At 39.9% G+C, this 22,333-nt stretch overlaps 1 protein-coding gene across 6 annotated transcripts in view; it reads right to left on the bottom strand.

The window, feature by feature from the left end:
• LOC130183619 (MAP7 domain-containing protein 1-like) overlaps positions 1-22,333 on the bottom strand; it is a 37,501-nt gene that overhangs the window by 10,833 nt on the left and 4,335 nt on the right. For 2 of the 6 annotated variants that reach the window (XM_056399203.1, XM_056399201.1), the window contains exons 2-7: positions 9,733-9,948; positions 7,904-7,972; positions 7,672-7,692; positions 5,483-5,646; positions 4,202-4,310; positions 3,409-3,513 (exon numbers count right to left, since the gene is read on the bottom strand). In XM_056399203.1, coding sequence (XP_056255178.1) covers positions 3,409-3,513; positions 4,202-4,310; positions 5,483-5,646; positions 7,672-7,692; positions 7,904-7,972; positions 9,733-9,948 — 684 coding nt within the window. The remainder of the gene's footprint in view (positions 1-3,408; positions 3,514-4,201; positions 4,311-5,482; positions 5,647-7,671; positions 7,693-7,903; positions 7,973-9,732; positions 9,949-22,333) is intronic. The other 4 variants (XM_056399206.1, XM_056399204.1, XM_056399202.1 and 1 more) reach the window with 3 other exon arrangements.

Consider the following 22,333-nt stretch of genomic DNA (forward strand, 5'->3'; position numbering starts at 1 on the left):
AAAGCAAAATGGTGTTAACTCTGAGTGAAATATTCAGACCCAGTAATATTCCTATTACCATATTATCATATTTATTTCTCTAAACTTCAGCCTGTCATGTTTCACGTCTTTGGAAACTTTGGGATCTAAAAAAACTTTGTAAAGCTGAACAGTGTTTGGCTGCTGAGTTTGTTTCAACTGACCAACCAGATGATTGATTGATTCGATAATATAATATGAAATGATTTGATGATATAATATATAATAAAACATATCAGTGGCAGCAGCCATTCAACTGCATAACAAATCATTTTATTGTTGGTGCTTTGAGAACATTTTTCTGGTAATTCTTCTGAACTTTGTTACAAATAAAAGTCTTTTTTAACTCAGAGTATTTAACATAGTTGTACTGATACTTTCACTACAGGGACAGTTTGACATTGTGTTTAGTTTCTTGCCGAGTGGGACAGGACGAATGATCCCACTCTCATATCTGTCCATTCCACATGTTTCTGACTGAATAACATCTTGTAGGTTTTGTTGCCTTATTTTGCTGCCACATCCTTTAAAAGGCTCCACAGTAAAATACAACAGAAAACACACGAGTTGATAAGTGACAACAACAAACAGAATAAACCATCAACACCAGATCTAATAGATCACGACAGGAAGTCCAGTTTGTGTGGACTTCCTGTCTCATCACTTCAACAGACAACATGCTGACGACTTGAGCTTCTGTTCAATGCTCTGATGTGTCACAACATGAAACCTATAAACAAGAATGACGACAGTGCAATCACAATAGAGCTGCCGAAGACGACACCAGGGGCCAGACGCATAAAACTCTGTAGATTCATGACTAAAACTATGTGAGAATTATAAAGCCGTGCGTTCACATGTTTCCTCTTTCTAAATCTCACTCACATGTGAACGAGCCTCATTTCCACTCCCACTATTCTCCATAAACGGATGAAGGCTCTCCCTTAATCAATCAGTTTGTATAAAAACAAGTGATCAGACACAGAGAAGAAAGACGAAGAAGAAGAATTTCACTGATTGTGACACTGAGGTAAAAACCTGCACCAGTTTACTTTATTACATTCAGTCTAATGTAAAGTCCTGTTTTACCCTGAACGTCATTTATTGGGACTAGAGAATCTTAACGAGGCTCCAGAGGTTCTAACACTGTGATTGGTCAATATTGAAATAGTGTCGAGCAGTTACACAATGACTTACAATAAATAATAAGGACATGATACACAAACACAATTATTTAAGTTTAAATCATTAATGATGTTAAAACAGCAAAACCTATAATGATTAAGCTCCGTGAAGCTGCTTATTTTATTTTATGTTAAATTACGTGTCTCGGCTTATTTTGTATTTTCACTGTAACTTGGTCACATGGTCAGAGGAATGAGTGAGGTGTTTATAAAGACCAGACGCCTCGTTTTTGTGCTTAAGTATGATTTATGCATCTGGTTCCTGGTGTGAGTTTCATTGTACTAACACTAGAAACAGACTGTCCTTCCTCATACAACAGCTCATGCAGTCACCTCTGCTGCACACTGGATCTTTTTCACGACATGTTTTATGACTAACTGATAACCCGACTACCTCCCTCCTGTTGCTAGGCAACAGTGTTTTCCCTCCTCCTCTTCTCTCTCCAATGCGGCAAGAGGAGGCTGAGCTGCTGCCTGGTGATCGACTGTTCACCTGGAGATAGATTGATCTATCAACGTCAGCTCCCTCCTCCACACTGAGAGTTACACTGAGCATCTCCCCACACAGAAATATGATTCTTTCATGTGTCCGCAGTATCTGTGTTACTGATGATCGAGCAGGAAATCTGAGTCTCTCTGTGAGCCGAACTGCTGATTGCACTGTGGGTGTTTCAATCTATAATGACACGTGTTATGAGACGTGACGGATCTGAGATGAAGACAGAGCTGATTATGTCCATGTGGCAACTCAGGAGTCTGATGAAATGAGTTTGATATAACAGGTTCATTTAAATATTTAAATCTATGAATCTGTACTGCTGCCACCATAACCAGAAACCTGCTGCCCATTTTCATTTTACAGCATGAAAGATTTTCAATTTTAACAAGTTTTTCACATTATAACAAGATATTTGTTGTTATTACTACTAACTAAATTATTCAGTTTTTACAAGAAACATTTTCATCAACTTAATAACATAATAAATAAAAACACATTTTCTGGAAAATGGAAAATAAAAGGCCCCATTGCTCCATTCAGTACACTACACTAGTGCTACAGCCTCACTCGGTCTGGTATTACCAGTAGCTAATGATGGCTAACATTAACAACCATCACATAATTATTGGTTGATAGTAACTACGATTACTGAGCCAGTTTTTACTGTTCTGCTACATTATCTTGTATCATGTGACTGATGTTACAATTTCTCTTAAATACCTACGAAACTAAAGACACCTGAGCTTCATGTTTCGTGCTAATTAGCAACTACTAAAAAACTGGACGTTAAACATTAGCCTATACCTGCTAAACATGAACTCGTTAGCATGCTGGTGTTAGCATTCAGCTCAAACTCCACTGCTGCTAACATGACTGTAGACTTAGTCTTGTTTGTTATAACAACATATCAACTTATTTTATGATGAGAAACGTTGTGAAAAGTGTATGATATAACAAGATAAAGTGAAATATTGTTATGACAAGAAAAGTTTCTTGCAGAATAATCTGAATAATCTGTACAATAATGTAGTAATAACAAGAAAATATGTCATAACAACATGGACAGTATGTTGTTATAATGTAAAGTGGTTTGTGTTAGAATGAGACATTTTTCATGTTAAAACAAGAAACTGAGCAAATGACTTTTTGGCATGTTGTTAAATAACAAACCAAGGAAGAGAGACTTAATCTCTGAGTAAACATGCTAAAGATTTAAATAAGATAATACATAAAACCATATAATATCATCCATGTGCATTAATAGCAACTGAATACTGGGTTCATTTGCAACAGTCACACTAAAATATCCAGCACCACACCACACCACACCACCGACAGTAAAGTGGAGGGGGAAGATGTGAACTTATAAACCTGAGAAACACATGAACCAAAAACAACATGTCATGTCACATATATGACTCAGTGATGTTGAGGTGAAAGGAGACTGATCAAAGATGCAGAGGAGACTTAAATCAATGACAACCACCAACTGAAATTAAAAACCACGATGCAAACGAGACCGATAGCGTGAGAAGAGTGGGGGAGTAAATGACGAGTCACCAAGCACAGGCAGGCAGGCAGGCCACCAGAGACCACAGTTATAATAATTATAACAGAAAAGATTGGGGGGGGGGGGATGAAGAGGAGAGGGAAGGGGGGAGGGAAGAGGAAGAAGCCTGGTGGACATTGACGTCGGGTCGTCCTTACTTCTGTTGGGGGAGTTCCAGAGCGTGGCAGAGGACTTGGACAGCCTGTTGTTAATGACAGGGTCCACCTGTCTCGGCAAGTTGACCGTGGAGGCCGAGCATCTGCCTGCACCAGAGAGAACGCAACACACAACAAGTGTTCACAAGGACCGACTCCCCGGTCTGGACCTGGAGCTGAGCAGAGGCTCACTGTCCTCTGAGCTCATACTGGCTTCATTACAGTTTAGAGGGAGGTTCATTTGAATTGAGACAAGGGGGAGAGGGGGTGGAGCTCTGAGGAAAGCGTGGGAGGGGTGTGGTATAGTTAGACATCACATCTTTTTCTTTTGAATATCACACGCTTTCACACACATTCAGGATCTTCCACACTTTGACCTCAGCGTCACGGGTCCAAGAGAAGCCGCCGTCACATGTTAGATGCCAATAAGAGGACAGTGTGAAGAGGGACATGATCTCACAGCTCTGTGGAAACACTGCTCACACCGCTGACGGCTCCTCTTCCTCTCATCACTTTGAAATGGTCAAAACTGGTTCTCAAAACCAATTTTGCCCCAAAAACAGAAACATTCACTGAAGAATTAAAAGGTTTAACTTCATAAATTACCGTGTGGGTCATGTGACCCTGCTGCCCCGCCCTCATGACATCAAACCCTTCACGAGCTATTTCCTTGAATTGCATCAGTTGGACCAGTGAGTCAGTCTGTGCAGCGTTGAGTTACAGTGAGGAGGTCACACATTCCTGTCATTGTATTTTCTGTCAGTGTCCTTGTGGTAGTGGTTCAAATGAAACTCACTTTCTCTGCGGGAGGTCTGGTTGAGTCCGCCGGCCCAGGACCACCTCTGCTGGCGGATCTCGGCCCATGTCTTCTTTGTGGACCTCTTGATAGCTGCCTCGTATCTCTCCTGGAGAGACACAGTCACAACTGAGTCAGTGTTTGCACATTTAAACCCATCACAGATCATTGACAGTTTAATATAAGCTTATTGATAACACGTGTATGATATCACATTAGCTTAGCTTTGCATAAAGACTGGAAACAGGGGGAAACAGCTAGCCTGGCTCCTGAGACTTACTTTCAACTGTTTGAAAAATAACAGACAGATACGTCTACCTCTAAACATGAAAACAGCACTTTCCTTTGATTACGCCGTTTTCTGATTGACTCTATGGATTTACTCAGCTGACCTGTGGCTGAAGTGTAATACAGTGCGCTCTGTATGTGCGCTTGTGTGTAGGGATACGGTAGTTCAGCAAGTGCTGTTTTCAGGAAGATAAAGAGCTGAAAATATTCTACATGAAGCTACATTTAAACAGATATTGGATTGTGTCGGTGGGTGTTTATAAAAGTATCTGAAACACGTTTTTTCTTGTGGCCCCGCCCACAGCAAGACATCACTCTGCCACGCTGCCAGTGCCCTCATCGCCTTTCTAACTGGGAGCATACTGAACAGAATCTAGTGCAGGTAATGTACAGAATATTCATGACTACAACCCCACGTCAACAAACCCGAACTATCCATTTAAGTATATTTCCTAAAATGTCAAACTATTGCTTTAACATTTACTTGAATGAAACAAACTGCATAGAAGGGAAATAGCTCTTTGTTAGATCTGCTTACACCTCAGGGGTCTGTGCAACAAATGACAAGAAGTCACAAGAAGACATTTAACTTGAAGAGGTCTAAGGCCAAAGAGGTTGTAAACCACTGCTGCGATCAATAAATGTCAACTCCAACTCCAGCCAAAGAAAAATCTACATTCACTACCGTTTGGAAACTTGGCATCACATCTGATATTCAAGATGGGACCGAATCCCTGTTGCACAGGCAGTTTTCCAGTGGTCAAAATTGTGCTAAGCATTAGGCTTGAATACACCTTGGCAAAGTGTTGAATTTCCACCCTGACTTCTACTAACACTGAATATTTTGGAGAGGCTGTGTGAATATTTGCTCATGGGCAAAACACCAACAATTTCACATTAAAATCACATTAGCTCAGTGCTAATAATTAGAAACCATAACTCATTCATGACAAACGTCATGCTTCGGTGGGTTTGCATTAAATGTTGTTGCACCTTGTTCTTCTCTAGTTTCTGTCTCTGCTTCTCCTCCAGAAGAGCTCGGCGTTTCTCCGCCTTCAGCCGCTGCTCCTCTAGCTTCCTCCTGCGCTCCTCCAGCTGACTCTCCCTCAGACGCCGGGCCTTCTCCTCCTTCTCCAGCCACTGGGCTTTCTTCGCCGCTGGGGGGTCACCACAGAAAGAGAAGTCGACATTTAGACAGAAAAGAGACATTTTATCAAGCTTTGTTTAACCAGGTAATTCCCACTGAAGTTAGCAACCTTTCACGACCCGGTCAGGAAACATCTATACAAGTTTTATACAGGACAGCACAAATAAAAGAACCAAAGAACAAGAGGCAGGTGAAAGAACACAAAGAACGAAACAAATGTTATTATTAAGGAAGATAAAATGAGCAAAAATCAGAGACGATTAGTAAAGAAATCATTCGCCACATAAGGTTTCTGATGTTTGTCTGAGATATTTTCTTTCTTTCTTTAAAGTTTTCATGTTTGTAACCTCATGGTGGCGCTAGAGTGAAATCTGAAACAACACCAAAGTCAACAGGATTCATCCTCTGGGGACCATAACTGACATTTGCTTTAGCCATGCAGCTAGCTGGCTAAACCATTAAACATAAGTTATCAAAAGGCACAATGAGCCAGTATTTGTGTAATGTAGTCATTAAAAAGTGATTTAGTATTGATAATATAATGTGCTTTCCCGAAGTTAATTATTCACATGTAAGTGTGTAATCATTCAGTGTTTCTGATAGACCTCAGCCACCATCCCCCAAACAGATGGAGGACTATGTGTTGATTTGTCCTGATAACTGTAAATAAGCCGAGGTTTCCCACTGTGTTTTACTGCAGCCTCCAGCAGATGCCAGTTTCCTTGCACATCCAAGCTGTGACAATTAAACAGCAATGAATCCTCTCACATTAAACAGCAGCTGTGTCGCTGTATATTATAGATTTACATTTTTCTCATCACATTTAGATGAATTTGCTTCCACAACATATTTTTAACAGTGAAAAGCTCAGTATGGAGAATGATGTGGGTGGTTACATGCTGGATCTGTATTATGTCATAGGTATGTTAGACAGTATTAAAGCACATGTCAGCGGATTGAGCTCTGTGAGGAAGCAGCAGTGAGGAAAAGACGTGTTTTGTATTTAGTTCAGTTTTCTGCAGCTCATCTTCACTAATGAGCCAAAGAAGCTGTGAGGTACGAGCCTCATCGACAATGACAAAGCCTTTCTCACTCCTCCATAAATCCAATCCCTGAAAAAATCCAATTATGCCTGATTCTATTCAGCAGAATTGATATGCGTTTGAGTTTTACATTCTCATTTTTGAAGAGATATACATTCTGCTGTTACATAACAACAAGGCTCAGTTCTTCACAATATGTTCAGATTTATTTAAAAACACATTCAGCATCATGTTTGTGACCTACATGCCGTGACGTGCATCCTGTTTTCAACAAACTGCTCAACATGAAAAGAACCTGAACATGGCACCATGCAATTACACACAGAAGCAGAATGCAGCAAACTGAACTGATCTCAGAGCTGAAGCTGAGGAAACCCTGAGAGGAAACCTGGTGCAGCATGGCCGCATTATTGATGCTAATGAAAGTAGTAATTAAATCTAATCTGTCTGAGAGGCCTGCTCTCAGTTCATGGTAATGACTGCTCATTTTTCACGCCAAGTGCCTTGGGCTCCGAGGGACGTCTGCAGGGAAACGCCCACTAAATTCTGCTCTGATTGGCTGCCTCTGCTTTTGGCCTTTCGTCCACAGGGAGAAACCCTGTGTTTGAAAACTAGAATAGTCTTTCAAGACTTTGGGCTAGAAAAATATTTTCATAAGAAGAAGCTCTATTCTGCAGCCACAAAGTAAAACCATGATTATATGTGTGGGACGTGCAGCTGGAGGCAATGAAGGAAAGTCAAAACAAATTTAAACTTTACATCAGCAGAAACATTCAAGTGAAAAGTGAAACAGCTGAGAGTTCACAGGGTTCGTGAGCTCCACCTGAACAATGACAGAAAAGCAAATAATCGATTCATGGAGGAAGAAGAAAGGGTGCAAGTGTTCGGGCCGGAGCAGCGGGAAATGAAGGAAATGGGTTTCCCATCACAAGTTTGATTATTCCCAAATGCCATGACGCTGCGAACGCTGAGGGTTTCAATGAAGCCCTTACCTTGCAGCTGAGTTTGCTGTTCTGAGAGCCGTGCAAGGAGAAACAATAAGAGAGTCAGAGCAGAGAGTTGATACCAGGTTAAACAGAGAATAGAATAGAGGTTTGTGCATGCATCAAGTGAGTGACAATAAATTCACGCTTCATGCATCACAATCAAATTTTATGGAGGAAAATCCAATTTGTTGAAGGTTAAAAGAGAGATTTTTAATGTCTGTGTTTCATCATTTCCTACCGATGTATCTGGCCCTCTCCTCCCTTCGCTCCTTGGCAAGTTTCTGACGTTGCTCCGAGCTCATTGAATCTATAGGGAAAAAATACAAAGCTCTCAGTTATGACCACAGGGCATTATTACGATCATTATGATTGTATATCCCATCAGGCCTGGGAAAAAGTTAAGAGTTGTTCTCCAGCCAAATACAATAAGGATCAAACTGCCTCCACTCTTACTGGAAATATAAAACCAACATTATCTGAGCTAATTGAGAAAATTACTCAATTATTAACTATAGGTATGAAATAGACACTTTTTAAATTAGAAAACATTCAGACTTAAGGACATTTTAAATCAGAACTGAAGGATTCAATTCATTGATTCAGTTTCAAGGTCAAAGCAGCTCTGTCTCTTCCACACTACATGTGTATCTTTAACTGTGAGGTCCACCTAGTTTTCAGCTGTCCTCATCTGCATTGACAGTCAGAGTCCTGGAGTTTACAGAAGGATGTGTGTCGCTCATTCATTCTTAAAAACTGGCTGAAAAGCCACAACTGGAGACTGAAACCCAGGACCCCTGGGGGGCCTGCTGAGCCCGTCTCCTTTTGTGGTTCTTCTTGGCACTATGTAATATGTATGCCGCGTATTCTCAACCAATCACAGAGGGCCCTGCAGCCCTTCCGTCTCCATGGCAACCTGAATTTCCTCTGTCCCTCCCTCCCCACCTTTGGGCCCCACACGGTTCCGGTCTGAGATGCAGAGAAAAATAAATCTCACAAGCCGGGGGGGCCCAGGCCACCAATACGTCACTTAATGCACCGGTTCCCCACCCCCCAACCCCAGAACACCCCTACCCCTCCACTGTCAGTCTCCCTTCACACTATACAAATGACGATTTGGCTTTCGGCCACAACCATCTGTCTGCTGGGAATGATTCAATCCAATGACTTCTGTTGAAAATCATTCATGAATCCAACTGAATCTAGACTTGGAGTATAGATTTGTCTGCGAAGGTCAAAGTGAATTTGTTTTTCAGAGAAAGTTGGAGGCGGCAGTGGATCATTGGAGCAACTGAACGATTGACAGGAAGCAGATTTTAATCATAAAACAATAATAACACAGTCTGAAGCAGTTACAGACTGATACAGTCACACAGTCACACTAAGCAGCTGTAAGAGAAAACGCTGACTGTACATTTTACACAAAAACTAAACTGAAATTAGAAGAATCGTAGAGGAAGTTCAATATTATTTATTATGTATATATTGAGTTAGATTGTCTTACTTTTTGTTGTTGTGTTTTATGTTGCTCTTTATGTTTTGTATTGTTTTGTTTGTGTTTGTTCTTTTGAGTTTGAAAAATTTGACATTTCAGTTTACTGGGCCTGTCCAAAGACTTTTGTCTACTTTGGGGCTGTTGTTATGGTGTGTGTTAAGCTGGGTAAAGTTATATATATGTATATGTAGAGTATATGTAGAGAAAGACAGAGAGAGAGAGAGAGAGAGAGAGAGAGAGAATATGGAAATGTGATTGTTGTAGAAGTACTTCACTGGCCTCAATCATCCAAAAAAACATGAACTCACTGGTAAAAACCTGTGCTCACAAGCTTCCACCTTCTCACTCTGCTTTTATATCTTATATTATTATTATTATTATTATTATTATTATTTCTTTTGTGACTTTTTTGATTTCAGTGACTGACTGAATCAAGTTTTCCTCTCGGGGTCACCATAGCTGACTCTCACTGGATTCTGTACCAGAGTCAGACAGGACACTCAGTGCTGCCTGTGGATATTACTCATGAGACACATATAACAGATACTGAACGACAGAAACATCCATAACGCTACCTTTCTTGGGCTGAGGGCTGCTGCTGCCACATGGGGTGGAGGGCCTGACGTCTGTCTTGGAGGAGGCATCTGTTTTGGTGGGGGTCTCGGTTTTGGGGCTGGAGTCTGTTTTGGAAGAGAGGTCCGTGACGGCCGAGTCGTCTGGGGTCAGAAGGTCTTTCCCTAAAGACTTGTCTCCGTTCTGGATGGACTGAGACTCTGTCTGCAGGGGCAGAGCTGCAGGATGGAAAGAGAAGAAGACAGCAGGTTAATAAAGTAACAGAGATCATCCTGATGATCCATGAGTCCAGTTTGTTCTGTCGCTGCTGCTTTTTGTCTAATGTGAGACGTCTTCCTGTTGTGTGTTCACTATAAACCTACGGTGGCTTCATTAACACAATGCTCTTGCTTCATTAGAAATCATTAACATCTCTTTCATACAGCTGCTGACTTGTGGATGCTACACTTCCCCCTGTGTCCCTAAAGGTCCTGCAGAGAAAAGGCTTCCTGTCAACAGAGTCAAACACACCAGCAGCAGGGGAGATGAACGTCTTGGGAATAAAACAGCGAGGAAATAAAATGGCGTGTAGCCAAAGCAGCAGATTAGCAGTAAAATAAAAAGGATGGAGAAGCTCAGATACACATTGAATTTTCCTAAAGGGGAAGATGAAAACATGGAGATTGTGTAAAACTTTCTTCCCTAAAAAGAAGAAATACTTACATAGTGATTATCACGGGAATAATTAACACTAGATTTGCTTAATTATCCCAACGGAGCCAAATGATCTGTAAATTCACTGACTTCACCGTCGGGCACAAAATGCTCCACATGAGGATTTTATAAGATTGTGGGTGAGTGTTAAAAATGTCTCTCTGACTCAACATCACCACTTGTTTAGATAAATGTTTTTAATCAATGAAAAGTTTCAGAATTAAATATTTGTTAAATTAATTTTTACAACTACATTTCCTGGTTCCAGCTCCTCCCCAGTTTGATCATTTTTGGACTCTGGACTTTGTGAAACTGGTTTGAGGGATTTCACAGTTATTGACTTTTCACAGACTGAACAGTCAAAACGGTGTCTAAGGCGTTTCAGTGTTGTATTTACAGAGTATGAAGATATCCTGAACTTTAATCCACAGTATGGATCAATATCCAAAGAAATACATGTAAAATTGGTGGTGAAGCCCTGACCCTACTCAATAAGTCGAGAAAATGAATAATTAACTGAATTATTAAAAAAGAAAATACTCGTTAGTTGCAGTCCTCGATTTAACATCATGTTTTCTGCAACATTTTAAAAACTTCCTTACATGAGCACCATTCATGTCTCCACCCAGATCCAGTCATGAGGCCAGACTTCCTGACCTGTGACCTTTACGAAGGGTGACAAAGAGAGAGAAAAGCCACAAAACACATCCTGTTTTAATCCCCGCTGATACCGTTCCTCTGCTCAGCTGCTGCTTGTCCGAGTCTTTCCTCCCTTCAACGTCACGCTGGAGACATTGATGACAAACTGTACAGAGCTGCAGTGACGCGAGGAGGGAGGACAGGGAGCGAGAAGGAGCAGGAAGGAAGAGAAATTCTTCTACAAGGACATGAGAGATTTACAGAGAAAGGAGAGCTGGAGGACAATGAGAGAGCAGAATGGTGCAGTGCTGTTTTTGTAATGACAGGAGAAAAAAAGGATTTAAGAAGACAAAAAGAGATAAAGACTGAAACACAGAGGCACAGAGCTGGAGAAATAATGAGCTGGGAGCTCAGAGATACTGGGGGAGGAAGGTGAGAGGCTCCACTCCACTCAGCCAACAATGGGCAGATGGAGTGAGACGCTCAGACCCGTCCAAACGCTCACCGAACCACAAAAATCACAGATTAACACTGGGCTCCTCTCCAACTGCCCCCACTGTACTTTAACACAGAGCTTAATGGCAGCACAGGCTGCACTACAGAATACTAATGGAGGAATAATAGGATGTGTTTGGATAAGAGAGAAACCTGAAGAAAAAGATCATCATCAAAAGGATCATGTTCAGACAGGACGGACTACCTGATGCTGAAAAAAGGATTAGGATTTGGCAAAAAGAGGATTGCAGGTCTCGTCCTCACTGGAGGAGATTACTTATTCGCAAGTGTGGCTGACTATCTGAATCTGATCAGTTTACCAGCCTTGTATGGCTGAAAGAGAAACGGTAAGAGACCAAAAGAAGGAACGATCATGATGACTAAGATCAGCTGAGTTCCTAGACTCACAGTATTGTAGCTAAAAGACAGACAAGTCAAGTCAAGCACATTAGCAAGTGGTGCTGATCACACTGCCACCATAACAAAACATTATACACATCAGACAAATGTAGTAAATCTAGAGACGAGACAACAATCAGTTTTTTTTCATTCTGTGGTTTGAATGTTTCCTATTATCATTGGTTGATTATGGGACAAATGCAATTTCCATGTTTATAGGGAGGAATACATTGAACCTTGTAAAAAAAAGACTCACTGTCTTTCTTTAAGTAGAAAGTGTCCAACACTTACAGGAGAAGATGATTGTTAGAGACACTCCTTTCTCTCTTGCTCTTCCATTATGTATCTCCCAAATATCTAGATATTGCACTTTGTGCTCTGGACTGTGTCTAGTTTATTGTAATGTTGTAATTGTAATGCCGTTAAACCAATAAGTGCCGGAACGAAAAGCTAGGAAACTAGAAACAATGTCAGAGGACCAGATCCCTCATGTGAGTCTGGTTTATGTTGCACAGTTCACTCAAACTAGTTATTACCATGAGTGCAGGGGGGGTATGGGGGTTGTGTGCAGCACTTGAATAAATGAGCTACAGTTCAAACCTTTGAAAGAAGAAACTGAATATTCTTGTCTCACAAATGAACATTTAATTCATGAGCAATAAAATGCAGCTTTGCTCAATTCAATAAACTCTACTGCTTCACTCTAACTTGGTCTGATGTGACCTGCAGCTTCAGACAAACCTCAGATAGATTCTGCTGAGTAACTAGTGTTACTGAGGCTCTTCATCTTGTGACTCTTTGGACCGATCCCAACGTCCACCCTCACAGACTCTGAGGCGCGTTCCTAGTGAGTCCATGAGGGTAAAACCATCAGGTCCATGAGGGCTCTCTAGCTGACACTTTGGGCCCTTTAAGACACACTTTCTGTAAGTTACCATGATTACCAGTGGAAGTGTTAAACATAAAGAATAAGTCAGAAGAAGAACAATGAACAAACATGTCAGTACAAACACAGAGACTGAACTGTGTGTAGTTATCTGTCCTATGATGACATGATGATAAATTGCAAATCTGCTTTCATCAGATCTGATCCAACATTATTATTTTAGTTACAAACAAGGAGCAAAGGGAGGAAATTAAAAAAAGTCAAATCAAAAGTTCCAAACACACGTGATCCGTCACAAACTGCTGGGAAGTTGGGATTGGTTCTTTCATTAGGACTCACTTCTTTATACGCTATTAATCTACAGACACTATGTGTGCATTAGCATTCACCGTCTTTTAATTGCCTTTTTCTGGCTACAGCAGCTGCTGTTCAGCAATAGCTGCATAGTTTGACTTTATGTGGTTGACAGAAATGGGTTGAAATCATGAATGCACAACATGAAAAGAAATATTACACCCAAGATGATTCACTAAATCTTTCTGATGGATCTGAAATGTATTTATTCGTCTAGATTAAAGTTTTACCAACACACACACACACACACACACACACACACACACACACACACACACACACACACAGCTCATGGAAGAAAGGAAGTTACAGTAAAACCCTTTGTATTCAACTGAAAGAATCTGCATCAAAAACTCCTTCTCACAGCCATAACTCAGCCAGACACACATACAGATATGATACCCATCTTTGTAGATTCAGTGTGACTTACACTTTCCCTGGATATTATCATGTCCACTGTGCATCATTAATAAACAACAACAAATTGACTTAGAATTTATCAAAAGGAGATGCTCCCTACAGATTCAGGAGTGATCCTCATGTTTTCTTCACTGTCACAGTAATCCACTGATACATGTCTGTCCATGAGAACATTGTGAAGAGTCACTGCTGAGAATGAGTTTGACTTTATATGGTGCTAAGAAATACAGGACAAATGAAATGGGGCTCAAGTTGTAACAGCATACAGCTAATTGAATCCATGAAAACATGACTGTACACTTCCTGTTTACATGTCCCACTGACAATAAGTGCATCTTATACCAACCGCTGAGCTACATTCTAGTTGAATCATAATTATAATATGGGATAATACCTTCATTGAAATGTGTGGCCTTCACATTAATGGTCATGTTTCAAATATAACAACAATAAAGATTCATACAGCCTTTCAGAAACGCTCAGCATAAAGTCAACAAGTGCATCTTATCACATGTGATGAGCTCCATTTAACATAGAAACACAAATTCAGCTTGATGTTCACCCAGCCCCCCACCCCCACCCCTCAGCTCCTCAACCCTCCACAGTCAGCTCAGGTTTCCGTGCCACTGTGACAGACTCCAGGTTTATAAATAGCGATAAGCACCATACTGAGAATGTCGGCCATAAAAGGGGCTGGCTTCTGTGGAGGCACCTCGGGACGGCACAGTGACCACAAACTGCACCATGTGGTGCAGCAGATTGACTGCACAGACAGGGCAGGAAACTTTACTTTGTTTGTGTGTGGGCCACGTTGGCTGGTAAAATCCTAATCCATCGGGCATAAAAACTGTTTTAACCAATAATAGAATCAGACAGGGTACGATGTCCAAATGAGAGCTGGTAACCTGCCAAACTGAAGCCACATCGAGCCACGGATGCTTATGATTGATATTGTAGTTCAGCAAGTACTGCACTGCATTTCCCAGAGTTCCCTTTACAATGCTGCTGAGAAAAGGTGTAAACTTGTGCATTCAGCTGTGGGTTTGATGTGACAGAAATAATGTAGTAAACTGCTGTTTCCATTATCTATGAAAACATGAAATTAATAAACAAAGTCCCTGAATTGCAAGATACATGTATTTTTCTGTTATGTTGGTTTTGTAGTGTGATGTTCCCTTTAAAGGTTATTTATAAGTTTTGCTATTACTACATAGCTAACGTTAGCATTGTTAGCACAGCTGTTTACTCACCAGTCTAGAAGAAACGTTTTGAGTTTGGCATCAAAATTAATTTGTTTACTCACCAACAGCTGTCTCCACAGGTGGAAAGCAACCCTCTTGTTTTTCTTCTATTTCTATCACTTCTTTTCATGTACTGAAGTTAGCATGCTAACAAGCTAGCCCCGGCCTGGTCAGACTGTCTCATCACTTTCCGATACTGAGTCACTGTAGTGCCATATCTGCCCTGAAAAAGCAGCTGCTCAGAGGACACATTAAAGCATCTTGTGGTGTAAATGCAACAATGGCGAAGCTCTTGTCAAAACAGGTAGGTAAACAGCTGTTAATGCTAACGCTAGGAACACACAGGTGCTGCCACTTATTCATTTTCTATGAAGGGGGTCAAACACAGTCATAGATTCATCTAGTTCAAAGCTATGTTAGATAACTGAGATTAGTTTAGCTGAGCTCATCAGCTCAGCCACATAGTAAAAAAACTACATCTTTAAGGGGTGTCATGGCAACCTAGTGATTAAGATGGTGACATACTCAAAGTTGCTCATTTCAGTATTAAAATTTAATTCAATTTAATTTTGTCAAACTTTTACTCCTGTCTACAGCTGCTGGGGATGTATGTATATATTCTAGAAAGATTTATTCCATACTGTAAGATTAAGAATGTAACATCAAAAGTTTGTCTCATTTTAGCTTCAGCAAAAAGAAAAATATTAAAATCAAACCACCCCTTCAATCAGTGAGCCCCATGTGAAGCAGGTCACAATCTATTGTTTGGAGTAATGTGCATGAGATTGTGTTAATGCGTGTGTGTGTGTGTGTGTGTGTGTGTGTGTCTGTGTGTGTGTGTGTGTGTCAGTGTGTGTGCGTCTTTGTGATGAGTGGGACATGTTGGATCTGGGTCAGGCCAACCTCAGGAATCCCTGGCATCCACGTTTCCCCTGCACATGTTTATACAGCAAATGTGTCTTTTGTATGTGACTACGTCGTCCACATGAGGACTTAAAGGGAAGAGTGTATGTGTACTCAAGGCAACAGGATAAAATCTCTTTGTTTTTACTTCCACAAAATGCACAAATACACCAACTGACTCTAAAAATATAAGAACCAAAAACAGAGATTTCACCAAGTAACACATCAAGGAGCACATGTGCCCCTGACGGACAGTTCCTCCACCTCTTCCTCTGGGGATAAAAAAATGGAAACACTCTCGGGCAACAAACATCCAGTTTCCTGTCACTCCGTGAGGTCACCGGACCAACAGCTGTGTTCGTAATGAGTTCAGGTCGCAGGAACAACAACAAGCAGAGCCACTAATCAGTGTCACAGAGGATAACTGCTGCCTGTCTGTACTGATGAAAGAGCAAGGTTTCAATGACAGACCACTCACTCTGACATTAGTTGTGGAGAATGCTGCATTTTCTCTTTATTGTGCAAGTCTGGCTTGAAGTGAACTGACCTTTCACTTAGTGACACCACTCTCATGCCCGTCAGGTTTTCCATTCTCACCTGTTGTATTTAAAATGATAAATTTAACCGTAATGTTTGAAACAATCTGCCTTTGATTTCACACAGAAGTAGAAAACAATAGCTTCTCGTTTCAGCCAACGACCGTGGATTTACTTGGAGTGAAGACATGTTAGCAGAAACTTTTTAAGGTTTCCAGCAGAGTTGTTGTCAAGTTACACCAGATTTTTGTTCACCTCCTGGCCAAACTTGAAAATGGCTTGGTTACCTTTAAAGGACGCACAGAGCAACTCACTTTACGTTCCTTCTTTTATCCTCAGTCCAGGTTGTTTTGATACTGAGTGTTAAGTAGTTTTTTAGTTTGATAACCTTTGAAGAAACAAAAGAAAATTGCACATGAAATCTATTATTCTCAAAAATAAAATACATCCACTCTTTAAATTTGATATTTCCTCATTTAACTATTATTTACCTCTTACTTAACCAAATATTTTTACAGTACATTCGTTTACTTATTAGTAAAGAACAATAAACCATACTCTTACATTTTTTGTTTGCAGCGTTATTCTTAAATAATTTTAAATAATATTCACATCCCCATAACTCAAACAGGTAAGAGCAACAAACATCTATAAATTGATCAATCGAATCAAACTATGCCATACATGCTGCTTAACATAACAGATCAATCATTTAATATTTATCAAAATTATATAACACGTGTACACCTGAACTAAATGCAATACTTCTGGTTGATAATGTTCATGTAATCCATACCAGCAGTGTCTTTAATGAGCTGAACAGTGATGTCTGTCTCTGCTTAGAAGTCAAGAGTCCACACAGGTGTGTTACCTGTCTGTGATTTGTTTTCCCCTCAACACAGCGGTGCACCTCTTTAATACTCCCTTGGAAACTGAAAGTGAAACTTAATTCCGGATCATCCCTTATGACTCTCTTCCTCGTTTGAAAAGAGTTTTTTCCCTTTTTTCTTTAATCTGAGTTTGAACTCAACAGCGGTTTTAAATTTCAAAGCTTGTAAGAGGGTTATAGCTTATGTAAGCCCATATAATAATGTAATTAGTGAATATAAATTATTTGGAAATAATACTAATGTCAGTTACATTGAAATATGTATCTAGAATTTGCTAACATTAGCCACCAGCTAACCAGTTTGGCTGTGGTAGAAACCCAGACTTTACTGGTTTGCAAGGTTTTGTGTTATTGCTTATGAATTCAACTTGTAATTTGCAGCAGAAAGAATGTGAAGTTACACAGCCTCACGTTAAAGGGTCAGTTCACCCAACTGGTACAGTATAAACCATCCAAATAACTTCTAACACTGTCTCCAGGTCTGAGGATGATCCAGAGCAACACTGTTGGAAAGAGTAATCAAATGTAATAATGTAAATAAGATGCAGTGAACACTGAAAACTAAAGTCCATTCACCTTCATGGTACAGGAGGATAAAACTCAAAATGTTGTATGAAAGGACTTGATGTTATTTAGGTGAAATGACTCTTTAATACAAATCAAAGTGACTTATCTTCTTGCTCCAAACAACCAAAAAAGTGACTGATCAGGACACAAGATTCTGGTTTATAATAGTAAACATCCAATATAGGACAAGCTATTAAAAGTACAAATACTACAAAGACAGTTTGGGTTTTGACATGAGAGCTAAAATAGATTCATCAGAGGCGACAGGAAGTTACTCCTCTGTCTGCAGATGCTTCTAACCACAAAGAAGTGGGTTACCCAGTCACAAAAACATAAAACAGAGCCAAGCATGAATCATATATAGATCATCTATTATTCACTTTTTCCTTCTTCTCTATTCAGGAACTTAAGGTTGATACTCAAAATAAGGTCAAAGGTGTTAAAAAAGAGAGAGGATTATTAACTGTTTTTAAAAGCTGAGAAAAAGCTGTTCTGCAAGACAGACAGAAAATAGCTGAGGCGTGGTTTGTTGTGCCTGAGGTCGTGGTCAGGGAGTTTTACTTCCTCAGCCATGACCTCATCCCAATGTCTCTACGACAACAGCAACAGTTAAAATGATGTAAATAAGCACAAGTTAACACAAGGTTTCTCTTTAGGCTGAAGGCGACAGGAAGGAGAGAATGAGCTGCACCAGGCTGACTCACTCTGATTTTACTCACTCACTCATTCACTCTGTGAGGGTGAAGGGTACAAATCTAAACTGCTGATCACAAGACGTGAAAGGCCAAACAGATAAAAAAGATAAAAGAAATAAATGCAGCACGAACAGTTGGTACAAACCAAAATGTGTCTGTATGACCATGAATCAAAAAGCACTGAAAGCTTGAACTGCTCAGATTTATATATTTATTATCTTATTAGCTCATTACCAAAAAACAGGTGCTGGATCAGAGATCTGCTCTAACAGGGATCTTCATCAGGCTTCATCATCAGGCATCAACATATAGACACAAACACATTCATGACTCAGGTGTTTACTGAGAATCTACACTGAGACTGGACCAATCAGAGCAGGGCTACGTAACACCATCTGAAGTCGGCTTCCATCCAAATTTACCTTTATTTATTTACCATTTTAACCAAATTTGGAGAAAATTGCAAAAGAGAGTGTAAATGAATGTGCATTTCCACACACTGGTGTTATGCAAATATTAAGAGTTTGTTCTTATATAGCTGTTGGTGCTAATTCTCCGGTGATGTGCAATGAAATCATTGCAGAAGAAGTGGGTACAACATGTGATTAAAAGAGCACCAGTATAAAAAACATGATGTAAATGTGGCATTCATGTTTGTTTTCTGTATCAGTTTGAGAAGGTCACAGTCACAGATGTGATGATTTTGTCTCATCAGTGAAGCTGAAGCTTCAGAAGAAACTCACCGCCACACTCCTAATCACATCCAGTCATTTTCTTTTTCCTGTATAAACCAGGCTAAACTTTTTGATAGTGAAATGTATTTTTTAGGAGTTTTCAGGACCAAAGTCTTGACTTTCTTTTTGTGGTGGAAACATCAGAATCAAGTCAACAGCAGTGTATATAGACCACAGCTGCCCCGCCACACTCGTGGTGTTTTGGACTCATAAAGTAGGACATAACTGTGTCTGGATGACTCATGTTGACCTGGCAGCGTGGTGAGGTGTGATGATCGCCTAAGTTTAATCTCAGCTGAGGTCTTGTTTCAGAGTGATTGCAGAAGGTCAACAAATGACAAAGTGAAAGCTGGATAAATCAGTTCATATAATTCTTTATCACCATGAGGGTGTGATGTCTGACTGTGAGTTGAAATATATTGGGACTGACTAGTTCTTTGGTTAAAATTATTGCTGAAAAAGTAAAAAAAAAAAAGTGAATAATTGCTGGTTTTCTTGGTCTTTTATGATAATAAATGGAATGTTTTTGGTTATCAACTGTTCTTATATTCATATATGGCAACTTGTTTTCTGTCATGTTATTCACCAAACAATTCTTTCATTAATCAAGAATGGGGCCCTGGTTATAATAATAACTACTAATTGAAAGTTAAGCTATTATGAGGAACTGGGCCCCTGACATAGTATGAATAGTTTGTAATTGTTGAGGACATATTCTATTCTTCTTGAGTTTAATTCCATTAATCAGAATCTTTGTTTTAGCAGAATGTGTAAAACGTGAAAATCATGTTTTAGCTGAAACTGCAGCTAAAATCTTCTTTTTTAAATAATCTTTTTGGTTATTATGTATTCCTACTTGAGTCTGCAAAAATCTGCTGCTGGAGAAGAAATTGTCAGTCATCATCTATATGGTGACATTGAAAATGAAAGTAGGATTGAACTCTGCTAAAGGTCTGCAAAAATTATTTACTTCAATTCAATGTTATAAATATTTTAGTAATAAGAAGTGCAGGTGGAAAAAATAACAATGCCTGTGGCACAATTTGACATTTTTAAAGCTTGTTTACATCCTGTATCAACAGCTTAGCCCCTTTAATACATTAAGCATGCATGAATTCATCCATTCTTTCATTTCATACATGATATGAAGCTGTGGCTTCAGGGTCTCTATTCACTACAATCAGCAGCATCGACTGCACTGAAATAACACCAGGAGCACAGACTTTAACAAACAATCAGACTTCAGATAGACCGAGTCTAAATCAGCTGTTGCACAAAACAGTTTAGTTCTTGACTATCTTAAGCCAGACTGTGGTACAATGAATTCTGGGTAAATCAAAACTTTTTTCAACATAAAAAAAAATGGCCGACCAAGGAACCACATCCACTGAGCTCTGTTTACCTCAGCAGAACGTGTTTTTCTTTTGGAAGAATTCAACAGATACAAGAAGTTTTATTTTGGAAATTCAGTGAAATGTGAAACAATAAAAAGAAAAATCTGATTTGGTGTAAAAACGGTTTCTCTTCTCTTTGCTCTCTTCATAACAATGTTGGCAAACCACAAATTATGAACGATGTTTTCCTGTTTCTTGTTGTTGGGTGCTGCTGGTCAGCGCAGGTCATCATCAGACTCCTCAAATTTGGAAACCAGAAGCTGTGTGGTGTAAACTGAAAACTTTCAAGTAGAAGGCCGGAGGAAAACATGGAGAAGTTCAAAGATCATTAATGAGGCGCTAGCTGGGTCACCACAGCCTGGCGTGAGTAAAACAAGAAACAGTGTGGTGTGAGACTGCAGAAATCATTAATTGACTGGTGCTGCTCATCTGCCTTTTAAAAACATCTGTCTGAAGAGCAGAAAACCACTTGGAGACGTTTGAAAAGAATCTGACACGTCACATGATTACAGATTCTTAAACAAACAACATGAACATGTTCAGGAACTACAGGTCATATCTGTTTTCAGTCAAGGTGACTGATCATATACTATGCTGTTTTTATTAGTTTTGTCCTGCCAGATGAAATTATGATGCCGTCTGTTAGCAGAAGCATCCGCCATCATATCTGCTGTAATGTTAGAGCCTCAGTGACAGACACACGTGTGTGTGATTGTGAGTTTTGAGTGGGCATGCACCAAATGTAGCTACATCAGGGCTTCCGAACATACACACACACACATGCGCACACACACGTGCGCACACATACACTTACACACACGCACATGCACACGCACATGCACACGCACACACACACACACGCACACACACACACACACACAAGCACACTTAAAAGCAGGAGTGGGGGGCTGCATCTGTTAGCGAGTCCCCTGAGATTGGAGTAGCACATCAACAGAAACATCTAGTACATGTTGCAAGGCCTCATGGGTAAGGAGGGACAAGTACAGGAAGGGAAGCAAACAAATAAATCTGAAGCTTAAATACTAAATTCTAATAAAGTCTTGTTATTAAAGGGAATGTTTCCTGTTTCTGCATCTTTTCCTTCAAAGGAAGAAATGAAGGCCCTTTTCACAAACACAGTAAGAAGCTAGTTGACTATTCAAGAATAAAGATCAATTCAGCTGCATTAATATCGATCAATTAAACTTTAATGGACAGTCCCGCGTCCAAAGACGTGAAAAGTGGTTGAGATTCAGAATCAACAAAAAGATGGGGAGTTCCTCTGGGTTCGCTGCAGAGGCCCTGAGGACACAATCAATACTGTACAGGCTCTGTCTGATACTTCAAAGTGAACTTCAGCTGGAATATTAAAGCTACGTTCAAGTGCAGAGCAACATTGTGCTGAACGGCCAAAATCACCGAACTGTTCTCGGTAACTAGCGCAGGATATCAGACCACATACTTTTTTAGGTACCAATAGATAGGTTTTCGTAACACAGAGCATGGAAAACTAAAGCTGGTCAAATGTATGATTTTTGACTTATTGTTTTATTTGTTTGTTGAAGTGAAGTTGTTCTGTTGCTGCTTGGTTTTAGAAATGGAGGAGTCTGACTCCTTTTATTAAATCAGTAAAAATGTTGATGTGTCCCTCACAGCTGTGATATGACCTGAAAACTACTGGTTAGCGTAAGTACCTGCACATATCGTTGAATCACAAAAAGTGAGTATATGTCTGCTTCTAATGTTTCTCACTACTCA

The sequence above is a fragment of the Seriola aureovittata genome, chromosome 16 (genome assembly GCF_021018895.1).
Source record: "Seriola aureovittata isolate HTS-2021-v1 ecotype China chromosome 16, ASM2101889v1, whole genome shotgun sequence".
NCBI classification, from domain to species: Eukaryota; Metazoa; Chordata; class Actinopteri; order Carangiformes; family Carangidae; genus Seriola; species Seriola aureovittata.